At 40.9% G+C, this 21249-nt stretch overlaps 1 protein-coding gene across 2 annotated transcripts in view; it reads left to right on the top strand.

Annotated features, from left to right (window-relative positions):
- kdrl (kinase insert domain receptor like) overlaps positions 1 to 21249 on the top strand; it is a 48904-nt gene that overhangs the window by 3493 nt on the left and 24162 nt on the right. Inside the window, exons 3-16 of one of the 2 annotated variants that reach the window (XM_044363363.1) lie at positions 625 to 988; positions 7458 to 7548; positions 8684 to 8883; positions 10335 to 10462; positions 11605 to 11764; positions 11895 to 12031; positions 12130 to 12301; positions 12549 to 12675; positions 12858 to 13027; positions 14402 to 14558; positions 16581 to 16695; positions 19319 to 19427; positions 20614 to 20898; positions 21088 to 21234. In XM_044363363.1, coding sequence (XP_044219298.1) covers positions 925 to 988; positions 7458 to 7548; positions 8684 to 8883; positions 10335 to 10462; positions 11605 to 11764; positions 11895 to 12031; positions 12130 to 12301; positions 12549 to 12675; positions 12858 to 13027; positions 14402 to 14558; positions 16581 to 16695; positions 19319 to 19427; positions 20614 to 20898; positions 21088 to 21234 — 2062 coding nt within the window. In that variant the 5' untranslated portion in view covers positions 625 to 924. The remainder of the gene's footprint in view (positions 1 to 624; positions 989 to 7457; positions 7549 to 8683; positions 8884 to 10334; positions 10463 to 11604; positions 11765 to 11894; positions 12032 to 12129; positions 12302 to 12548; positions 12676 to 12857; positions 13028 to 14401; positions 14559 to 16580; positions 16696 to 19318; positions 19428 to 20613; positions 20899 to 21087; positions 21235 to 21249) is intronic. The other variant, XM_044363361.1, reaches the window with a different exon arrangement.

The following is a 21249-nucleotide window of genomic DNA, read 5'->3' as shown; positions in this document are numbered from 1 at the left end:
GCTCAAAGTGCCACAGTATTAATAACACAGAACACACAACACACATTAACTTCACATAAATGTGAGCAGAGGTCAATAAGGTTAGACCTATATCACTCATTAATTTTACCATAATTGAAACAATGTTTTGATAAATCCCATTTAGGTTAATTTCAGTTGCCTTTAGAATGGGATTTTCCACTGGAGATAAGTATAATTAGGGATTTCTATTACATATTTTCATGTCTAATGGTATCACTTTAACAACCCTTTAGTAGTGACTCGTTATGTTCTGACTCTAACAGGACAAAATGTAATAACATGATTACCATGGACAATCATTATTTCTCATATACTGTAGTGATCTCCTTCTCAGTCGCCTGAAGGAAGGAGTTTGTCCCCCCCAAAAAGTGACGTTGCGTCCTTCCTCTGTGTCTCCATAAAACGTGCCTCACGCATGGACTGAGTGTGGCACAGAGGCAAAAGGGAGGAGGAATTGTCTAAGGCGCGCATGAAAGGCAGGGGCTGATTGATCCTGCTTTTTGTGGACTATACCAGTCACCAGTCAAAAACTAATATACGACTCAATTAACATTTTTTGTACCCCTTCCATTGAATTCCATTCATCTAACTTTTTGGTTTAAGAGCACCTGCCCGGAGGATACAGCGGTACATCCGTCCTCTCATTGCGGGATCGGGAGTTGGACTATCCAGCTGCGCAGGAGAGCTCCCCTGCGAAACGCGTCATGGGATCCGAGAGAATCGCCGCCGCTTTTTGCATGTACACCTGAGGTTTTTGTGGAATTACAAGGCGCTTTTTCAAAGAACTCATCGATTTACTGCCATAAAGAAGAGATTTTTGTCAGTCACCCGGAATTATAAGCGTCTGCCAGGGACTCTATTACTTTATTTCTCACACACGGTTTGGATTTTGGCAGAGTTGGCATGATGGTCCCATCCGACTGCTTCAAATTGGCTCTCATCTTGTATTGTTCATCACTCACAGAAGGTAAGACGTCATTCATTCTTATATATCGATCAGGTTTTTACGCGTAGTAGATTTTTTTTTGCACGAAAGACCAGAATTTTAACACCGCATAGATCTATCAATGAATGGCTGAGTAATTATATCGTTTTGACAGACATTTCATGTAACCAACCACCAGTTATTAGAAGGGAAAGTAATGACATTGTCCCCTTTTTAAAAAAATGTAGGCAATAGCCCAGTAATAATACTCTTATTATTCCTATTTTAAATTACCTTGTAATCAAGGCTTAGATTTCTGGGCAGTGTTTGTTTGACCCTAGTGTTACTGGAACACCTGAAATTGTATTAAATATAATAGCTGAATATCCAATTGCATGTTTTAGGAAAATTATGTGTCAACAGGTTAAGTCTGTCATTGTACCTGCAGTTCTCACTTAGGCCGCCAGAGGTAGTCTTGTCCCATTGGAATTGGGTGATTATTAGCAAGTTAATAAAATGTGATGACTCTGACAGGTATATGTAATTGTAACAGATGAGCAGACTTTATATTTTTATGTGAGTGTAACTGAGTTTAATGAAATAATAGTTTGTTTTGGCTAAAGATGCGTTATTTCAGATATTCTAAATCAGCCTCTGTCATATATTATGAGGAAAAACGTTTTGTTCCAGTTATTGTTATCAGTAATTGTTATCAGTGAGTAAAGAGGATTAAACATCTTGAGAAGAGAATGCATGTTTCTTCTGATGGCGCAATCAGCGTCATTGTCTCTGTGTCACTGCACAAAAACAATGTATGAGTATAAAAGGTGGATGTTCCTCCACCTTGTGCCAGGTCTGGTGTGCCACTGAGGTACGCAGAAAGCCTTCCTCACCATTTCCAAATAAACAGCCCATCCAAACAAAGGAAATACTGTTCATATCCACCCCTACCCCCACCACGCACACGCACACACTTTCAGCCTATGTAGCTTTGTCTACAATGTTTTTAAGTAGATTTCCTTCACTGTCCACACACAAAGCGTGGGAAAGACACAAGGAGGAAGCGGACGTAGGGGCAAAAGGCAGCCTGGAATTGTTCTGGCTAGTAAAGGTCACGGAAATGTGACATGCTACCTGAGCAAAGATTTCTTCCCGATTCTCCTTGTGCTAATATTGAGCTATGTCAGACTCCATCGACAAAACAATAGCAGGGAGGAAAGGAGAGCATTGTTTCTGCATAGGAGTCACTGACTGGTAGAGCCATTAGTTATTGATGGTACATCAAGCTGTCTTTATTTATGCTGAAGTGTGTAACAGATTTATTCTGCTAATTAAAGCACAGAACTGTAAGGAAATAATAAATGTAGGATAAGCCACCAAAATTAAGATTCAGATTACATCCTGTCAGTGATGCCGCAGTTTCATGATACTAAAGTTATAATTCAGAATTGCACTGATAAGGGCTTTGATCATTTTACTGAGACATATTTTAACAGTCTGCTGTTTTTACATTTTCACTCAAACCTGTTTCACTGTAATTATATTCAGTAGTTAGGAGCAAAAAGCTATCCAGAACATAGTCTGGCCCATCCAGTGATTTGTTAACATTTAACTTGTGTCTGCTTTTTATTCAGAAACGAGCACAGGTCAAGTGCATTGCTTCCGTGGCCTCTTGACATCAGTCTCAACATCACAGCTCAGACTTAGGGAGGGGATTTCTGTGCAGCACTCTGCTCCATTATGCTTTAATTTCAGTTTTCTTTTCTGTTGGTCTGTATATGAGTAAAATATTTTTGCATATCACTTGGGGTGTGATCCATTCATTAATATAGTTTTACTGAACTGTATCTGTGAATTTTATAGATGTTATTCCATATCCAGGTAGTTTACTAGAATAATATCTTGTGTTGCACAAGAATTGTGAGATAAACCCAAAGAAATTCAATATGCAGATTTACATTATTTGAATCAGTGGTGTTTCATGGTTCAGACCAAATTCTGGAAAAACACATGAAGCAAAATGATGATTCAAAGAAGTAATGATTGAAGGGATGATTGGATTTGAAACTGGAAGCCGCCTTGTTCCTTTTTTTGTAATAAAATTCTCTTTTCTTTTATTCGTCATGTTCAGAATTCGTCTTTATCAGATACAATATTCAATACAATATCAGTCAACCATTTGTTTTTTTACAACCAGAACGGTCATTTCTTTTAAAGACGGCTTTCTAGCAGAGGTAGTATCTGTGTATGATTTGTCATTCTTTCTTTTCTCCTTGGACACTTTAAATGGAGTGAAAACTAGGAGTGATGAGAGGTCAGCCAAGTGCAGTAGGGGCTCATCGCTCACTGGCAGTATGTCTGAGTCTATGCAGGCAGCACAAGAAAAAACACGTTCACACACACTCACCTGGATTGGCAGACTTACCAGCAGAGCAGAAAAAGTCTCCTTACACAGGGATATTTAACTGTACAAATTGCTTTGTGTAGCTGTTCTTATAGGATGAAAGAAGAATCTGGTCCATACTAGACATATCCACTCTGAGCCAGCAATATATTTTCTTTAAATCCTGCATGAGATTTCAATTTCAAGGAGCTTCTGTCTGACTACTAGTCTTAATCATATATTATGGAACAGGAATCTTTCAGGTTTACTGTTTAAGAATCTCATGCAGGAGATTCCTGTTTTTGGCTGTGCTCAACTTTATATAACCTAGAATGGCCACCCATCATGGCCAGATGTTCCTTTATTTTGCTTTTTTAAGGGGAGTCTGGGGCATTTTGCCTTCAAACCTCCAAAGGCTAATATACAGCTAATAAAAAAGGCACTCTCTCTAACTGTTGTCTTAACCTTGCAGTTGGCAAAGTGGAGGGGTTTCAGAAGAGCTCTGTGAGAGAGAATGGTCCAAGACACACAGACGATGTAACACAGCTAGAGTAGTAGTAGCTACTCCTTATTTTGGCAGGTGGTCCCAAGTCTTGTCAAAGGTTTCAACTTTGTGTTGTAAATCTGCCACCACTTTTTGGCCTTTTGTGAATTTGTCTCAGAGTGTTAGTCTAAAAAATATCCACCCAAAGGTAACTTACCATGAAATATAATTGGCATTAAACACTTGTGCAGCAGCATACTGTAGCTGCACCTCTACGCCGTGAAGCAATGACACTGTGACAAGGTGTAATTTTTTTTTTAACTTGCTAAACTCAGATGCAGAGGACATAAAGCATCTACCTTACAGTCCAGTTCCTTAACAGGTAGAAGGGTAATGGCATATCCCTTTTAAAAGATCACTTACAATCACTTACAGTCATCAAGAGATCGTTTAAAAATCTTTGTACTGCAATGCTTCCCAAGGCTCAACAGATCACATGCTATCCCTGTACACTAGGACAGGAAGCTTATCTCAGTAGTTGCCAAAGATTGGCAACCATTCGCTACTGTTTCACTCCTGTCGCCATGGTCACATTCTAGTGAAGATGACTCACCACCAATGACCCTGCACTCTTTTGTTAAACACTTACTCTCCAGCCATTCTGTCTTTTGTTGTCACCGCACTATACGGAATAAAGTGGCATGGTTAAACAGGGGAGTCATCATGCTGTATTGTTACTTTTACCTTGAAAATGCCAAAAAAAGATCTTCTGCGCCTAACTCTCAAGACAGTCACGTTGTTTCATGATAGGACAGGAAGTATGGGGACATGAAGTGTACCCTTTGAAAAAGAGATGGGAATTCCGCACATTATTCCCTTCACTTGAAGGGTTGTGATTTGGGGTTTCCTGTCCAATTGACTGGCAGTACAGTCATCTCTTACAGTAATGGTGGTTTTTATTACGCAACATCAACCATGAGATACTGGTCAAATGCTGCAACAGTATGGCTGGTGACATCTTGCCAACAGTTTATGCCAACTCATAACATCCTTCCCTGTCACATTCTCTTTCAGCTTCTTGTCTTTTACATATCATTCACCTCTGTAATAGCTTCTTTTATCCTCAACCTGCAGATCTGTAATGCTGTAATTGTAATGCTGATTCGATGCAGTGGTTGTACCAAAACAGATGGCTGAAAATCAATCCACCATTGGTAGAAATTACATACTACAAATGCTATTTATTGTACATACAAAATAGATATAAAAAATAGCCAAAAAAAAACAACAAAATTTTCATTAGCCTATAGCCTTAAAAAACATTTGATGAAAGGTAAGAAATTAGGTTAGTCTAGGGTCAACAATTTCAGTTGCATTGCTGAACTTCTCACTGTCTCCAGCTTGGATTAATGAAAAACTTTTGTCATTGTTTGGCTCTTTCAGGCTAAATATTTAAATTGCATCTCGGCCACAAGTATTTCAGAATGGTGTAGAGTAGATCTTGGAATCCAACACTGTTTAAATTTTAAGTCTTTATTTCCTAACAGGTAGTGAACCTACCACAAATATTTTCCAAACACTATGTCCTGTGCCACTTCCCTCGCTCAATGCTAAGTGAGGACAAGGACATACAAATGTAATTCAGGTCTAATCTTAGTTAAGTTGGCCCTTTGTCAGTAATCTGTTTGATGCTGTGTGACTGGCTCAAAGCCCCCATCATCATTTGACTGAGAAACTGAACCAGGAGTCAGTCGTCTCTCTCTCCCCCCCTCACTGTTTGTTCCATGCCTGTCCTCTTCTTAATGGCTCCTAATGAGAACCAGCTTCAGGGCTCTTTGAACACAATAAGCACAATTTCTGGCATTTTTCAGGCAATCTGCTGGAGGAATGCAGCACACAGCTGTTACGGGGGGTTAGGGGTGTCGGGACGCTTGCTGAGGTCAGCGTTGGGCAGGCACTGGGGCAGGTGGGAGTTTTGAGGGTGTGGGTGTAGAGAGACAACCGCGGGATGTTTTTTTTTTTTTCTTTTAGTGGGCTGCTGGGGGCCCCTGCTGATTCATCCATCTGTAGTGTGTTACTGAGGAGAATAGGGGAAAATTGGCCAGTTTTAAGAGATGAGCTGCCTGCCAGTGCAATTTGAGGTCAGGATGCTGTTTTTGGTTTTGTTATTGGTTATTATGCAAGCAGATGTCCACATTCATACATGTGTTGCATTGTTATCAGAGCATAAGTCAAACAACTGACACATTGAACATGCAGAAATTAGTCTTGCAAACAGCAAAAGATACATTGTTCTTTTTGCCATTTTGTAATTAACAGGTCCCAGGGTTCAACTTCTGTTTGATTCATTATTACAAAGTACTCATTTCCAGCTATTCAATTACATGAACTTGCAGCCAGTTTTCAGATGTGAGTCAAGACAAACACAAACTTTATGAGAACACTTATGGGAAATTAGTGTCACAGCTAAGGAAAAATCAACAACAGATAGTTATTAACTTGTGAATTGTAGATTCTCTCATAGTGTATGATAGTCAGGAACCTTGATTTTGATCTTAATATCCAGCTGAAAGCACGTGGTATCACAGCATGAAAGAGTGAGAGCCACATCCCTTCCCCTCTGTATAACCTTGGACAATAAAACAATGATGTTATAATATTTTGCGAGGAAGTCGGTATTGAGTGCCACTGCCAACACTGGCACTGTCAGCTCATTCTTAGCACAACAGCTGTTCTGAATAATAGACAAATACTAGGCATATGTGTATTTGTGAGTGTGTGCTTTTCTCTGAGTGTATATGTGTGCTTGCAATTGTAAACGCAGGTGTATTTGAGTACTGTATGTGTGTGGGTTTGTGCATGCACATGTGCGTATATGTGTATCCATCAGCTAATTCATGTGTCAGCATGTCAGCCTGGCAGTGAGCTGTTGTGTAACTCTATTGTCTTTCTTTATTCTATGCTACAAATAAAGGTTTCCCTGAAGACTGTCATATTTGGAGGGTCAACTTAATAAACTTGTTTTCTGACCACAATGACAAGCTGTTCAGGGAGCTCAGTGAAAAGAAGGAAATCACATATGGGACTGTGACACCTCCTGGACAGCATGCAGAATCACAGTGTTTCCTATGTTGAACGCTGCAAGAGGGACACATCAACAGATACAGCTGGCTGTACACCAAATAGAGGCCACCTTTGATAATGTAATTTCATTTACAGTGCAAGGTCAACAGTAAATGAAAAATGACTTGTTCCAAAAAAGAGAGGAAGGGAGCAGTTGATTTAGAGGAAACGCATGTGGACATGTTGGAAGACACTCATTGTGGGTTACCTCGGTTCTCCCTGATTCACACACACACACACACACACACACTGCTCATCCCAGACCACAGTCCATTAAACAACCCCAAGTTCTCTCACAGCAGATAATCATTTCCATAGAGGCAGGAGCAGATCAGCACAAAGTGAACCTACAAGCACAAGGGGTGAAGTGATTCATGGGAAGTCTCAACAATGTTTTCCATTCTGTTGTTTACTGCGATAGTGACTGACAAACACCATTAAAGCAATGTAAATGTGCAGGTTTGCTGGGCTTTCATCCTAAGTGCTCATTTTGTGTGTGTGTCTGTGTCTGTATTCAACAGGACATTCAGAGAGAGAGCACTTGCCTAAAATTCTGCCCTCTGAGAATCCCATCATTCTTCATAAGGGGGACAAGCTAAACCTCGAGTGCAGGTATGTAACACATCTATCTGTGTCAATGTCAAGTGAATCAAAACAACACTTAGATTAATTAGTATTAGATTAGTATTAAATGTAACATGTAGCTATTAATGTCAGTTCCTGATCAGTGTGACAAAGGAGGCATGTGTTTTATAGTAGAAATCCACATTTTTTACATCAGTCAAACAAGTTTATGACTCCAGTTTTTCTTGCCCTTTCCTGGTCAGTTATCAGATGTCAGTCAGGAGAAGAGGAGTCCTTCTCTGAGCAGTGATCTGTTTCCTAACTGTCACAATAACCAGAAAGTTTAGAGACTAGTCTCATGCATGAAAGAAAGGCTGAGGGGAAAATAAACAGCTGGGCTTCAGGACACTTGCTGGCTACAATGAAGATGGGACAATCCTTGAGAGGAATCAGTGGTGGTGGTCCACATTATCAGTCTCACGCAATTTCCTTTAGGGATGGTGGGATCCAAAGTGTGCTGCATTCACATTTGTTAAGAATTTAAAGAGCCTTGCATCATTTCGTAGGCCTGCAAGGAATGTTTAGGAACCTCATATCTATCTAATGTAATGCTTCCCTACAAGGCCATTTGCTAAGACGCCTGGCCAAAGCTGTCTTGTTTTCTGTCACTGGATGAGAGCTGGAGGTTTGACCCAAAATTCTGCAGGCAAAGGCAGTGGTATGCAAGACATGTTTGATGTTCCTCTGGGATCTCTTTAATGAGAGTTTTAAAATGGATGCTGTGTGGAAAGAATGTGTTAGCTAAGCCCATCACTCGAGAGAAACATGTTCCCATGTGAAAGTTCAAGTTATCAGATGACTCAAGATTAACTCAAAATAAACGAAAAAATGAAGATCATGCCAAAAACCCCAAGGGGAGAAGCAGCCGTTGCCACCCTGAACTAAAAAGCTCATAAGTTCATTGCCAGCTGTGACACTTGTCCTTAAAATAGATCAAGGTTATACAGCGCTTTGTTTCTGGGGACCAGATCAACAGTCATGTAATGTTGATAGGCCAAATCTCAAAAAACATATTTAATTGACACAAATTAGCTTCAGTCATCGAACCTTAAGCCAGCTGTACTGATTTAAGAGATGTCATCTTCCACTTTATCTCATACTATCCCTTTCTGTCTTCTGTCAGAGGTCATGGCCAACCGACCTGGACATACCCATCCCTTTCATCAGAAGGGATGAAGGAGCAGCAGTGTAAATCGGGAAATCACTCTAATTGCAGAAAACTGACACACACACACTTGACTGCCAATAACACAGGGACGTACAGCTGTAAATACTCCAAAGATGGCCGCAACCACATCACCAAGACCTATATCTATGTCAGAGGTGAGACTTGCAAAACCCTCTTCACATTTGATATTGTTTGAAACTACAGGTCCTTTTTTACCAAACACAGTCAATTAAATAATGGGAATGACAGAGTAGAAATCAGTGCAACATTTGTTACAACACTGTCATTATCCTCTCCAGTCCACTGAATGTTAGTGATTTTCCAGCATGAGAAAAACTGAATGTGATGTTGTTTAGAAATACAAAGAACTGGTCTATAAACTGTAACACAGATAAGAAATTCTTTCATTTTGAATTGAATTGTTTTTCTTCGATCCATGATTTTGCTGTGTTTGTTTTTGTGAAAGTCATATAAGACTGATAAAAGAAAGGTTTTCACAAGATGATTGTTATCTGCTGACGCCAGCAGAAGGGTCTGGTGTTGAACTGAGCAGTACAAGAGCTGGAAGACATACACTTTAGCAAGAAAAAAGCATGGAAAGACAGAAGAAAAGAAAGAAAAAGACTACAGTTGTATGCACTACAGTGTAACTACAGTTATTCCTTACATGAAGGAAGTTGACTTTAATCTATGGCATTCAGACTGAAGTGTCACAGCTTTCCTTCTCAGAGAGAGAGACAGAGAAAGGAAGTGGTTTCTTTGATACTATGGTTTCTTCTGGAGGTGGAAGGGAGAGCGTGATTGCACGGGAAGCCCTAGTCATTGACTGTGATTTCCTGCTTCAGCTACTGTTTTCCTAAGTCTCCCCTGAAGCGTCACATGGCACCAGTTACAGTTATAGTATTATTCAAATGAAGATTTTGCTAGGCAGCATAAGAAGAGCAAATTTGAGTATTGAGTCAGCCTCAGACCATTTTACTGAGATGTGTATTGTATAATAAGGCGATGTCAGTCTAAGGGTGTGAAATAGTTGTAGACCATGCAGACTAAACTAACTGCTGGATGCACTTTGTTCTTTCTCCTGTTGATCTGTGAATGTGGTTCCCAGTTCGCCGGGCTATCAAGCGGCCTGCTGTGCCTGTGTTTAGTCTAACACCCTCTTTTCAAAGCCCTTCAGCTGTTTATTAGATCATTTTCCATGCTTACTTTTCAAATAATAGTTCTTTTATCAAACTGCTACTGCTTGACCTCACACCAATTGCACACTATTTGTGTAGCCCTGAAGTTCCCACAGTAGTCGTGTGATGCCTGGTTACCCAGTAGGAACACACTACTAGACTGATCCCTCTATCTGTGCTCTGCTGCCTTATCCGGTTAGAATGAACTGATCTGAGATTCTTCTCTTTATTTGATCTCTGTATTGGATGCCCTGATTCAATTGCACTGCTAAGCACAGTTTCTTCACCCTCCTTTAACAACATTTGTAAATTTGCTACAAAACATGTTTATCCCAAAGGACAAAATGTAAGGGGCCACATCTGTGTTGAAATGCAGTTTCTGTCTGACCTGTATTTTAAATCTCACTTTTTTGTTTTTTGTCCCTCAGATCCCAAGCAACCATTTGTGGAGCCCCGTTCTCCAACACCTCACGTCGTGGGCATCTACAGACATGAGACCAGCCTCATTATCCCCTGCAAGACGTCTTCTCCTGATACTCATGTAACACTGAATGCGGTAAGGCCTCACAAAGACAATCTTTGCACCTTCTGCTTATGCTTGTTGTACTGTATAGTATATAGCAATACACTGTATGGGTTCCATAGACCTTGTTGGACATTGACTTTGAAGTAAATCACACAGTACCATTGTATTAATACCACAGCAGGGTATAGTTACTTGTCATCTTTGGAAAAAAATAAAGTGTTTCCTCTCTGTACTTAAGGCATCTCACTGGTTCTCACACCCTTGTGTGTTAAATCACTCTAGCACATAGAAACAGGCCGGGACAGTGCTTGTCTGAGGGAAGCTCAGGGGCAGCAAAGGGAGTCATTCTGTCTGCATCCTGTAAGAGCAGGAAGGTGCTCCAAGAGTGTTTTTCTTAGAATAGATTCTCAGTCTAAATTTAGTGCCTCTTCTCTTACAAACATCAGGAAATGCAGTACAAAAAACTGTACACACTGTGTCCAGTCACAGGAAACAACAGGTAATTTATCCTGAGGATTATAACATTTGATACCAGAATGTAGCAAAAGATGTCAATGGAGAAGACTCCCTCAGTGATATTGTTTGCACAATGCTTTTTCTCTTTCAGTTGAACCTGATTGTGGTCAATAAAATTCAGTTCCTTCAGCAGCATGAAATCCATGTTGACTGGGTTGCCATGCCAATCACAAAGCTGCATGGGTTTGGTTTTGTCATGTTTTTGGCACTGATATATGACCATGTGACATAGTGCCTACTGTAGACAAGCACATCTGACTCAGATGGCATAGATAGTGGTTGTGTGACCTTCCTGCTATTAGTAAATCTATGGCACTCCTCCTTCCTTCTCCCTTTCCTTCCTTCCCTTCCCTTGCCTCCTCTCCCAGCCCAACTGGCATGAGAACAAACATCGACAGGCACGTACATCCTTTTCCAAGTCCACAATGTTTTGTGCTCCATTGCATAAATGATTGCAGAGGTCACACTCCACAAAACAATAAAGCAAATTAGACCTTAACTCTAACAGATGTATGTCCCCAGCTGAGCCCAGCAGAGCATGAGTTACATGTTAAATGAAGTTGAGTGCATTACACTATGGTTTGTCTGGCTCAGTGATCTTTAATGAACATTGGTACGGGTACTGACAAAATGTCTCTGGCTTTTTTTTATTACAGTCTCCGCCTATTTCAGACAAGATTGCTAAGGGAATAAAATGGGATCCAGAGGTTGGGTTCAAGATTCCCTATACTCAGGAGAGTTGGTACAATATGATCCTCTGTGCTACCATGGTCAACGGAAGTAAATTCGAGTCAATGTACATCCCTCAAAGACACAGTGAGTGTGTTGTCTTTCTTGCCGAACCTGCTCATTGAGAAATTAAGACTAATATTAATAAAGAGGTTTCTGTGTTTCATAAGAATTTCACAGTCTTTATGTGTTCATGTCATGTCATGTCATTTTACAGCTCTTGTTCTCAAGCATGTGAAGATCACCCCAGACCGTGCCAGAGTGCTGGTTGGAGACACCCTCATCCTCAACTGTACTGGGGAGACCACCTATAATGGAAGAATCAACTTCACCTGGGATTTTCCAAGGAAAAAAGTGAGTTCAGGATTTACTGTCGACACTGCACTACCGTATGTAAAAGGGACCATCACAGATTGTAGCAGTGGAGATTATGGTATTTCTTTTGTCTTCAGGAAAATCGTCATTCTACGAACAAGACCAAGGACAGCCCTGCTCATGCTTTTATGATGAGCAAGGCTTTAGTGTTACCAAACATTACCATGGAGGATAAGGGATGGTACCACTGCAAAGCCGAGATTGAACCCACAAAACACAAGAATGTCTCAGCAAGAGTGCTTGTCTTTGGTGAGTATGCTTTGGGTGGAATAAATATCAGATAATGTATTTAAAATTGGACTTCCATGAGCTCTTTATTATTATCATCATTTGAAAGTATAAAAGTACAACTTAATTATCACACAAAGAAAGAATTTTTTTACACCAAAATTTCACTCAAATAATCACTGAGGTGATTCTTCAACCATTTGATGGGAACTTTTCTTGTCCTTTTTATATTGGCATGTATTCAAATGTCTTTGATCTTATGTTCCAGAGCATCCATTCCTCAATATCTCCTATAGGCACGAGCTGCCTAGTACGGTGATTGTCAAGGAAGGTAAAAAGAGGTTTGTCTTTGATCCCAAGGTCAATGCTCTGCCACAACCAGACATAATAACATGGTAAGTAAATTACAATTTCAAACTGCAGATAATGTATAGTGAATGTTGTGCCTCCACTATAAAGTGCAGCAGGAATTCCTGAATTATAATTTTGTAAGTCAACTGTATTCTTTTGATGATATTGTTTTGTTATTATATCGGTATACTGTTAGTAAAAACTTTCCTGTGCCTATGATTTTTAGGTTTAAAGATGGGGTCCCTATCGAGAAGAATTCCACCTGTTACAAGATATCTAACTTCAACTTGATCATCAAGGATTTGCAGCAAAAACACGCTGGTGTCTTCACCATAAGCCTGGGCAACCAAGCGAAGGGCCTGTACAGGAATCTGAGCTACACTCTGGTAGTGAAAGGTAAGCTGTTGCCATAAACCTGATAATGACTGCTGATCCTAAGGAAATAGAGCAGTGCCTTGGCTGTGGACTGAGGCTGCCTCAGCACTGTAGCTGCTTCAGTCTAGTTCACTGGACGGCAGGTAGCAGCTCTAGTATGAGAGGAATTTGGGGGCTTGTTGATTCCAAGGCTGGATTGACGTAGCAGGGGCAGCTGTTGTTGATTATTGGGGCTCTTTTGAAGGGGCTTGGCGCAGTGTGTAAATTGCCCGGGCTCTATTCTGCACGCAGACTCCAGCCGCTCCAGACCCCCCCTAGTCCACAGCATTTATTTGCATCCTCACCATGTGTATATACAGTGCAGCTCATATAAACAACATGTTCTGTGCAGTATGTATACAGCTTGAGGAAAACAAGGATTGAGCATGTAATGCATTCTTATGATGACTTTGTAAAGAATACTGATAACTGTTAACACCAGAGACTATACATTTTGTGGGGTTTGCTCATGTTCTAGCGTGTTGTGTGGAAACTTGGATGAAGTCTGCTTGCTATAGAGAACCAAGCGGTGTATGTCAGTTACTTCAAGCTTACCATGGTAGGGGGCGTGGGGAGGGGGTTGAGCTATTTTCATTGCATTCTTTGCACATTATCTAGGAATCCCAATAGCGTGCCAAAAAGGGAAAAATCAGACCCCTTCTGGCTTGTATAAGCTTTATTTATGGTCCTTGACTGTCCCACTTCACAACGTTAAATTTATTGGAATGACAAAAAATACACACAGACACAAACAAACAAAATGAAGAGAGATTCCTGGTATCAATTAGGGAACTATTTTAAACTTTGTTCATCAGTTGTTTAGAGCTGTCCCAGTGCTCCAGATTATGAATGTGTTCTACATGATGGTGTGTGTGTGTATGGGGGGGGGGGGGGGGGGGGGGGGGGGGGTGCACGTTTTGTGGTTTTCCAAGCTTTGTCACTGTGTAACTTGACTATTTCAGCTGTTGGAGAGAGAAAATTTGAGAGAATGGCTTAGTGATATGGAACATCTTCTGAGGTGGCACAAGGCTTTTTGTCTGTTGTTGATTATAGACCACATGGTTGAATCACTGTCTTAGGCATGGGCCACTGCGGGGTCGTTCTTTGACCTACAGCCCCAGGCTAGCCAATCATCCTGCCATTCTTCTTGTACACAGTGTCTAAAGGACAACTGGTGTCAATGGCACCTTTTTCACGGCTATCCATCATGACTGTCATCCCTCATTATAAAGACATTATGAGATTCCACAGTGGGCTGGGTTGGGATGGCGGATGGTTGATCTAACCTGTTGTCTCTCTCTCTCTCTTTGTATGTGTGTGTGTGTTTGTGTGTTTATGTGCACATCTCTCTCACAGTAAAGCCAACTATCTCAGAGGCTGAGCTTGCAACTGTGGATGTGCAGCCCTACATGTTTCACAAACAGCATCAGCTAACCTGCACTGCTTATGGGTTGCCCTTGCCAAACATCATTTGGTTATGGCAACCGTGTTCCTCAGACCCAACGCTTAAAGAGTGAGTCACCATCTTGTTATGTCCCTAGCTTTGAAATGTTTACATTAGACTTTCTTCCTGTATGGTCTGTTAACTTGCTCCAACCTTGAAGAATGAAAAGCCTATCAAAGGTGAAGTCTATCATAAGTGTACATTTTGTGCTAGAAATGACCACATTGCTTATGAATACCCAACATAATCTTATTCAAAAATCAATTATGTGCCACAAGCTGCCATGTAGTGATACTGCATTAACTGTGGTGTTCCTCCCTGTTACCTGTTGTGTGCTCTATGTTCAGTTTTAGCTGCCAGTTTACAGGAGATTTGATTCAGGTTACTCTTACCTTCTTCTCTTTTGTTTACACAATTTGTACATTATCATTCAGTTTGCATATTATCATTCAGGCCGAGCAAAATCGACATGTATTTTTGCATGCAAATGTGTCTACTGCTGTAAATATGACTTCATGTTTTCAAAAAAGTGAACAGCTACATTGGAGGGCAAAAACTTTATTGCTGCCACAGTTGTGGAGTAGTTGTCACAAACTCACGCACATACAGCACCAGAGACTTAACAGTAGATAAGTATAGAGTCTAGAGCCACCAGTCCAGCCTGGGGATCCCACTATAAAACTACATTGACTGAATTGACTGTGGCCCAAAATATGGGACATTAATCAAAGAAAAGCAGCCCTCGAGAACTGCCCTCTCGTTTGTGGTCAGTGGCTCTGTATGCTGAAGGGGAAACAGTGGGGAGATATATTAATCTCAGATTCCCCAGGCTGTTACAGAGCCAAACAGAACTTAGTGTATGAGAGACTGTGCATGAATACCGGCCTGGTAATGAACCACAAACAAGATGAACATTCCCTGAGATCCTGGCTCGTCAATGACAGCATGAGACCTGCGAGTCGTAAGATCAGGAAAACAATGGGCCATTACCCTTGGGTTATCAGGCCCCAACACTATTAGCAAAAACAACATTGCGAACTTCTGCACTAGAAACACTAAATTATGTTACATGTTAGATGCTGTTAATCAACCATGATTTCCATTATTTCATGTATTAAATTGTTTAAAAAAAAAACACTTTATTTTGTCATATTCACGACAAATAATAGCAGAAGGTAAGTTGAGTCAAATGAACTTTTTCTGCAGGCCTAAAGATAATCAGGGCTGGCACCAGGAACAGTGGCTGGGCTGTGGCAGGCAGCTAATGAGAGAGAGGAACAGCTATAGCCCGGTGGGAGGCCAATTGTGCAAAATGTTTGTTTTATACAGCTCTGACCCCGCAAAGTAGCTGTCACTGTAAATTCATCATGTAGCCCTTCAAAAATATATCTCATCTAAATCTTTGGCAGTTTTGTAAAAAAAAGAAAAGAAAAAAAAGGGGGGAAACGCTTGGTCTAGTGAGGGTTTAGAGGTCAGGGAAGCTTGCTACGTTGGATGTGGAATGAGGCTGATAGGAGTGTGGGGTAGAAGTATGGTGGTGTCTCTATCACCAGGTTGAGAAGTTATCAGCTGTCCCTTGTTGACCGCCAAGGTCTTAGGATCAACCTTATCTCCTCTGGCCAGAACGTGCGGGGGTTTCCTGTACAAGGTGACGCACAGCACAGCCCTTCCTGTCGCTGTTGCTGTTTCCTCCTCTGCCTCTCCTCTCATCAGGCTGATTGTTCCCCACCATGGGCGGTGAAGGGTTTGGAGGTGGGGGGCAAATCAAGGCTTACTTTGCCTCTATAACCCAGACAGCCTCGTCTTTACCTGGACTCTACCCAGATCAGTCAAAATGGTCTTTTAAAATACAGAGGATTAAGGCTATCAGTATAAGATAGCAAGTTGTATATTATAATCATATGATCTGGACAGAATGTGTTTTAACATTACATTAACATTCCTAATTAACAAAATATGAAAGACTGTTTTTGTCTACTGCGTTGTCTTATGCATTCTACATGTTCAAAGTCCAACACGTGTAGAATTTTTTTGTACATACTGACAACATGACTAGATAGTCAGTTTAATTGCATTGTCTCTGTCCTTCAGTTGCATTTCTTACACCGAGCCAAAGATGGTCAACGTTGAAGACAGAGGACATTACTCTGACAACTGGATTAAGAGCATAAACGTCAAGCCTGAAGTGGTTCAAGGGAAAAACAAGGTATGTGGTTTACTCTGATGCATAGTGATGTAATGTTTTTTTTATGACAACTGGATAAATAAAATGTCTAGAGACCTAACAAATAACTAGGTCAGATTCAAGTAGATATCCCCCATGACCAGGGCTTGAAGGTCTGATTCAACATCTGAAATCCATAAATCTACATCTACAATTTTCCTCCTATTGGCAGCGGTGCAGTACTTCTCTTTACTGAAAATGATGCAGTAGTTTTGACTTATGTAACTGTGACCAAAACCCATAAAAGGCCCTCAGCAGTCCCTTTTAAAGAAATTTTCTTTTGCATTGCTGTACTCAAAAAGAAATTATTTCTTCTTAGATTAAGTAACCAGGAAAATATGGGGAAATTACATGGTTTCATGGATATGATGTGCTAAATCTGAAAAGGAAGATGCTATATTGATAATTACTGTACATTTGTAACAGATTGTGTAGATTAAGGAACTAACATACCAGCATAACTGCATTGGTTTTCCTTTGGTATAAAGGCCTTCCTATAAGGAGAAAGATCTCTACCAGAGCATTCCTGCCCTTTGAGGCCTACATTGGACCCATTACAGAGAGACACAGTTCATTTCCCCCTACTGGAGTGAAACACATCCTCCATATCACATATTTTTCAATATGAAGCAGATCTGTAAATGAAGCAGCTGCAGCTTCATCCTAGGCCATTTTTTATTGTGACATCAGTTAATCAGGCTGTTGTGTCTTGTAAAAAGTATAAAGACTATATGGCTTAAGCATGTGCCAAGACTCTTGAACAGACTTTTATAGATTCAACACTACACCATTACTTGTGTATATTAGCCACTATACAGCTGGAATTGTGCTTTTGTTATGTACCCATATTGCTGTAATTTTCATTATAGAAGTCATTATAGAAGCAAGATTTGATCATGAATTTAAGTAGATAGAGATAGTCTTTGTCACATCTATGAATTTGAGCAGATTTAGTCATTTAAAATATAAAATATAGTTTTCTGAAAAATCAACGCTAAGGCACCAATGTTTAAATTAATGTTTAAATGACTGTTATTAGAAAATATCAAAAACAATTTTTGTCATGCAAACCCAAAACATGCCACTCAATGGGGAAACTGTAGACAACTCCGCAAATGTCCTGTGGGAGCCTATTACTAAAACTGTTCACCCCAAACATAATTAAGAGCAGGCCTCAGGTCCCTTGCTAGAGTCTGTCTATAGGATTAGGTTAAAGAAACCAATTACAGCAGGCTGGGTCAAATTAGGGCACAAATTCATTGGCATACAAGTTTCCAGCAAGAGAACGAATCAGTGATTGTTCAAACGTCCAAGTCCAAACATTTTTGTTCATTGCTTTAACCAGTGTTTCTGGTGCTTAACTAGATGATTTATTGACTCCTACTCTCTGATTAAGTATGGAACATAATTCAGAATCCTACTGGTTTTTCGCTCCCCTAGTAATTGTAAATTTGGCCGTTTTCACAGGGCATCAGTTCTAATATGTGTCTGTCATAAATAGGGAGGCACCACTTATTTACAAGTACTTGTGGCCAAACGCTGGTGCTTTATGAGGGTTAGGACTAAGGGTCAATGATAACAAGCAGCGGTTTAAAAGAAGAGGGATTTGTTGGAGGTGAATTCCTCTCTGTCACCCCACATAAATCGTGTTGGCCCGTGAATAAGAACGTAGCCAGGGCCGGGCCTCTGAGCGGCTCCCCAGAAGGCCCAGTAGAGACGGATACTGGCCCGGGTCATAATATAAGGAAAACACAGGGGGAAGACGTGGGCACAGAGGTCACAGTGCGTCTGGTCAGGTCACCTCTCAGGGACTGTGCGCAATCGTTTAAATGACTGTTTTTGAGCTTGGGTTACATCATGGTGAGTAATGGCTGTAACATAATACCAGAAGGCCACTCCATCAGTGTTTTGGTAAATGTCATAGCAGCATGAATTGGGCGATATGATATAACTTTTAACACCTATTCTTTTACTGCGGTGTATATTGTACGATAAGCACAGGGACGTTGAAATTGTTTCATGGCTACAGCTGTGTCTGAGAGTCAGCACAATAGCCTCTACAAGCCCAGGAAGTGTAGCAAGCATACACCCAGACAATACACCCACATCATTCACTCTCTTTGATGTGGCTGAGTGCCCCCAAAAAACAGATGTCACAATGAACACTAAACAGAACCCCACGCAGTCTGGCCCTCACCCAAGTTTCACTTATTATTTTGTCTATTTAAGCCATTAAAATGTACCGGTGCAATGACAACATCGAGTGTGGCATTAGAAGTGCTCTCCAGGAAATCACATAGAACCCCTGCTCCGGATCTATAGTGCAGGTTTGAAGGAGACTCAGAGGGATTTAAAACTCCAGATGTATCCTTTCATTAATGTGACGCACTGGAGAGTATAAAACAGAGCAGGCTTGGTCCAGACCTCTCACCCCCCTGTTAACAGCGACTCACTGCTCTGATTGTGATCAGAACCCCAAAGTTAAATTGCACTGCAAATCACAGGGAGAAATCTGAATTGTGATGTTAAAAATGTGTTGTTCATCTGAACATGTTTTGTTCTTCTTTGAATAATCCGTAATAATTGTCCTACTGATCCCATTTAGACTGTGAGTACCCTGGTGATAGGAGAAGCTTACACGTCGGGAAAGTACTTGTGTGTGGCCAAGAATGAGGATGGCGAGAGCAAAATGACGTTCCCTTTCTACGTTAATGGTAAGTGGGTCACTAGATTACAACATAAAAAGACAGCTGAAATATCAACATTTCAAGTTTAACCGCTCTGCTGAGTTTAATTGTGATTGCAAAGCGTACTATACCGTGCAAAGGATTATTTCAAATGATCTACACATACAGTACACACTGTAATGAATTGCAAGAACAGGGAAGGAATGTACAGATTGTATTGTGCAATAAAGAAACCAAAGGGGGGCATTAATTGAAACCATCTTCCACTGTAGCTGAACGGCTTCAGGGCGGAAGAGAGGCAAACATCTCCTGAGCCATATGGAGTGCTATAATGGCACGCGTTTAAAAACAGCTATGAATAACTGCATTCCTGCTCCAGTGCCAGCAGGTCATTCCTCTTTCTCTGCGAGCCTTCTGCTATGAGAATTTACTTTTTTTTGTGCATCTGAGCATTTCCAAATGTTCCCAAAATGAGTATCCATTGAGACAGTTATGTAATAACAGCAGGGATGAGGTGTCACTGCACAAAAGCACAGTTCACTTTGCAACAAAGTGAATCACATTTCCTTAAAAGTTGAGTGATTCACATCTCTTGGAAAGTTAAGGGGTGAGGGATTGTTTTAGGAGATGGAAGTAGGTGAACCCATAATTGAAGGGATGCCAAGTAGCAAAAATTAGTCTCCCAGAGTGGGAAAGTTCCCAAGAGGCATCCTTCTTTCTTCCAGAGGTGGGGAAGACGGAAGATGATGGAATGCTGCTAAAAAAGAGGACAGAACTGTAATAACAGCTGTCTTCTCTTACGGAACACAGAATGCTTTCCAGCGATCTGAATAAACAAGCACAGTCTGGTTCCCCTGGGGCCCAGACTCAGCTTAACTCCAATTGGATGACTGCAGGAGCGCCATCCGCAATGCTGTCCACCGGCAACGTGCTTCCAATTAACAGTGATGAAACAGGAAATAACTGCAAATTTGACATTCCTGGCCTTGCGACGAGCAGCTTTGTGTCCAAAACTTTTGTCCAAAACAGGTTCTCTGGCCAGGAGGATACGTGTCTCTGTTCATACACGTAAAAACAGATGACTCCTGTAAAATACTTTTTTATTCAGATTCAGTAACTTTAGTTGACCCCAGCCGTTCGTTTAATATGTCTGGAGCTCTGGATGTTGTGACATGATCCTGATTTAACACATTTCTCTGCCCTCTCACACTAGATCAACATGAGGAAATTGTCATCAAACCTCGGACAGCCATCGAGGGGGTTAACGTCAACTTGACCTGTCGAGCCTCTCGTTACCTCTACACAGACCTACGGTGGTTGGATTCCAGGAATCAAACAGTCACCTCTGGAGTGTCCAGTCTCCAGTTCAGCAACTACTCCATCTTCCTTACTCTTTATCTGCATAATGTGTCCAAAAACAGCAGTACAGGTTACAGGTGCCAGGCATACAAGGTCAACAATAGGGTTGAACTCAAGACTGCTGCACTTACTGTGGATGGTAAGAAAGAGGATATGAGAAGCTTATGATTGCAAAACCACTTGTACTCAAATGATAGCTGCACATGATACTGTACATTAGCACACACAGGAACACAGAAAACAGTCTTGCACCACTTGATAAGTCACTGTTTAAACAAGATTGATTGAGCAATAGTGCCTCTGATTTTTTTTTTCTTTTTCGGTGCAGCAAGAAAACACCCATGGTTGAGTCAAAATCTGACAAATCAGGATGTGAACAGTAGCAGCACCCTGATTCTGACTTGCTTAGCTCTGGGAGTCCCTCATCCAGACATCACATGGTACAAAAATGGCGTTCCAGTGGAAGAAGCCCCAGGTAACTCTGACAATA

Source organism: Thunnus albacares, chromosome 10, assembly GCF_914725855.1.
Source record: "Thunnus albacares chromosome 10, fThuAlb1.1, whole genome shotgun sequence".
Classification (NCBI taxonomy): domain Eukaryota; kingdom Metazoa; phylum Chordata; class Actinopteri; order Scombriformes; family Scombridae; genus Thunnus; species Thunnus albacares.
This window is presented reverse-complemented; position numbering and strand designations above follow the sequence as displayed.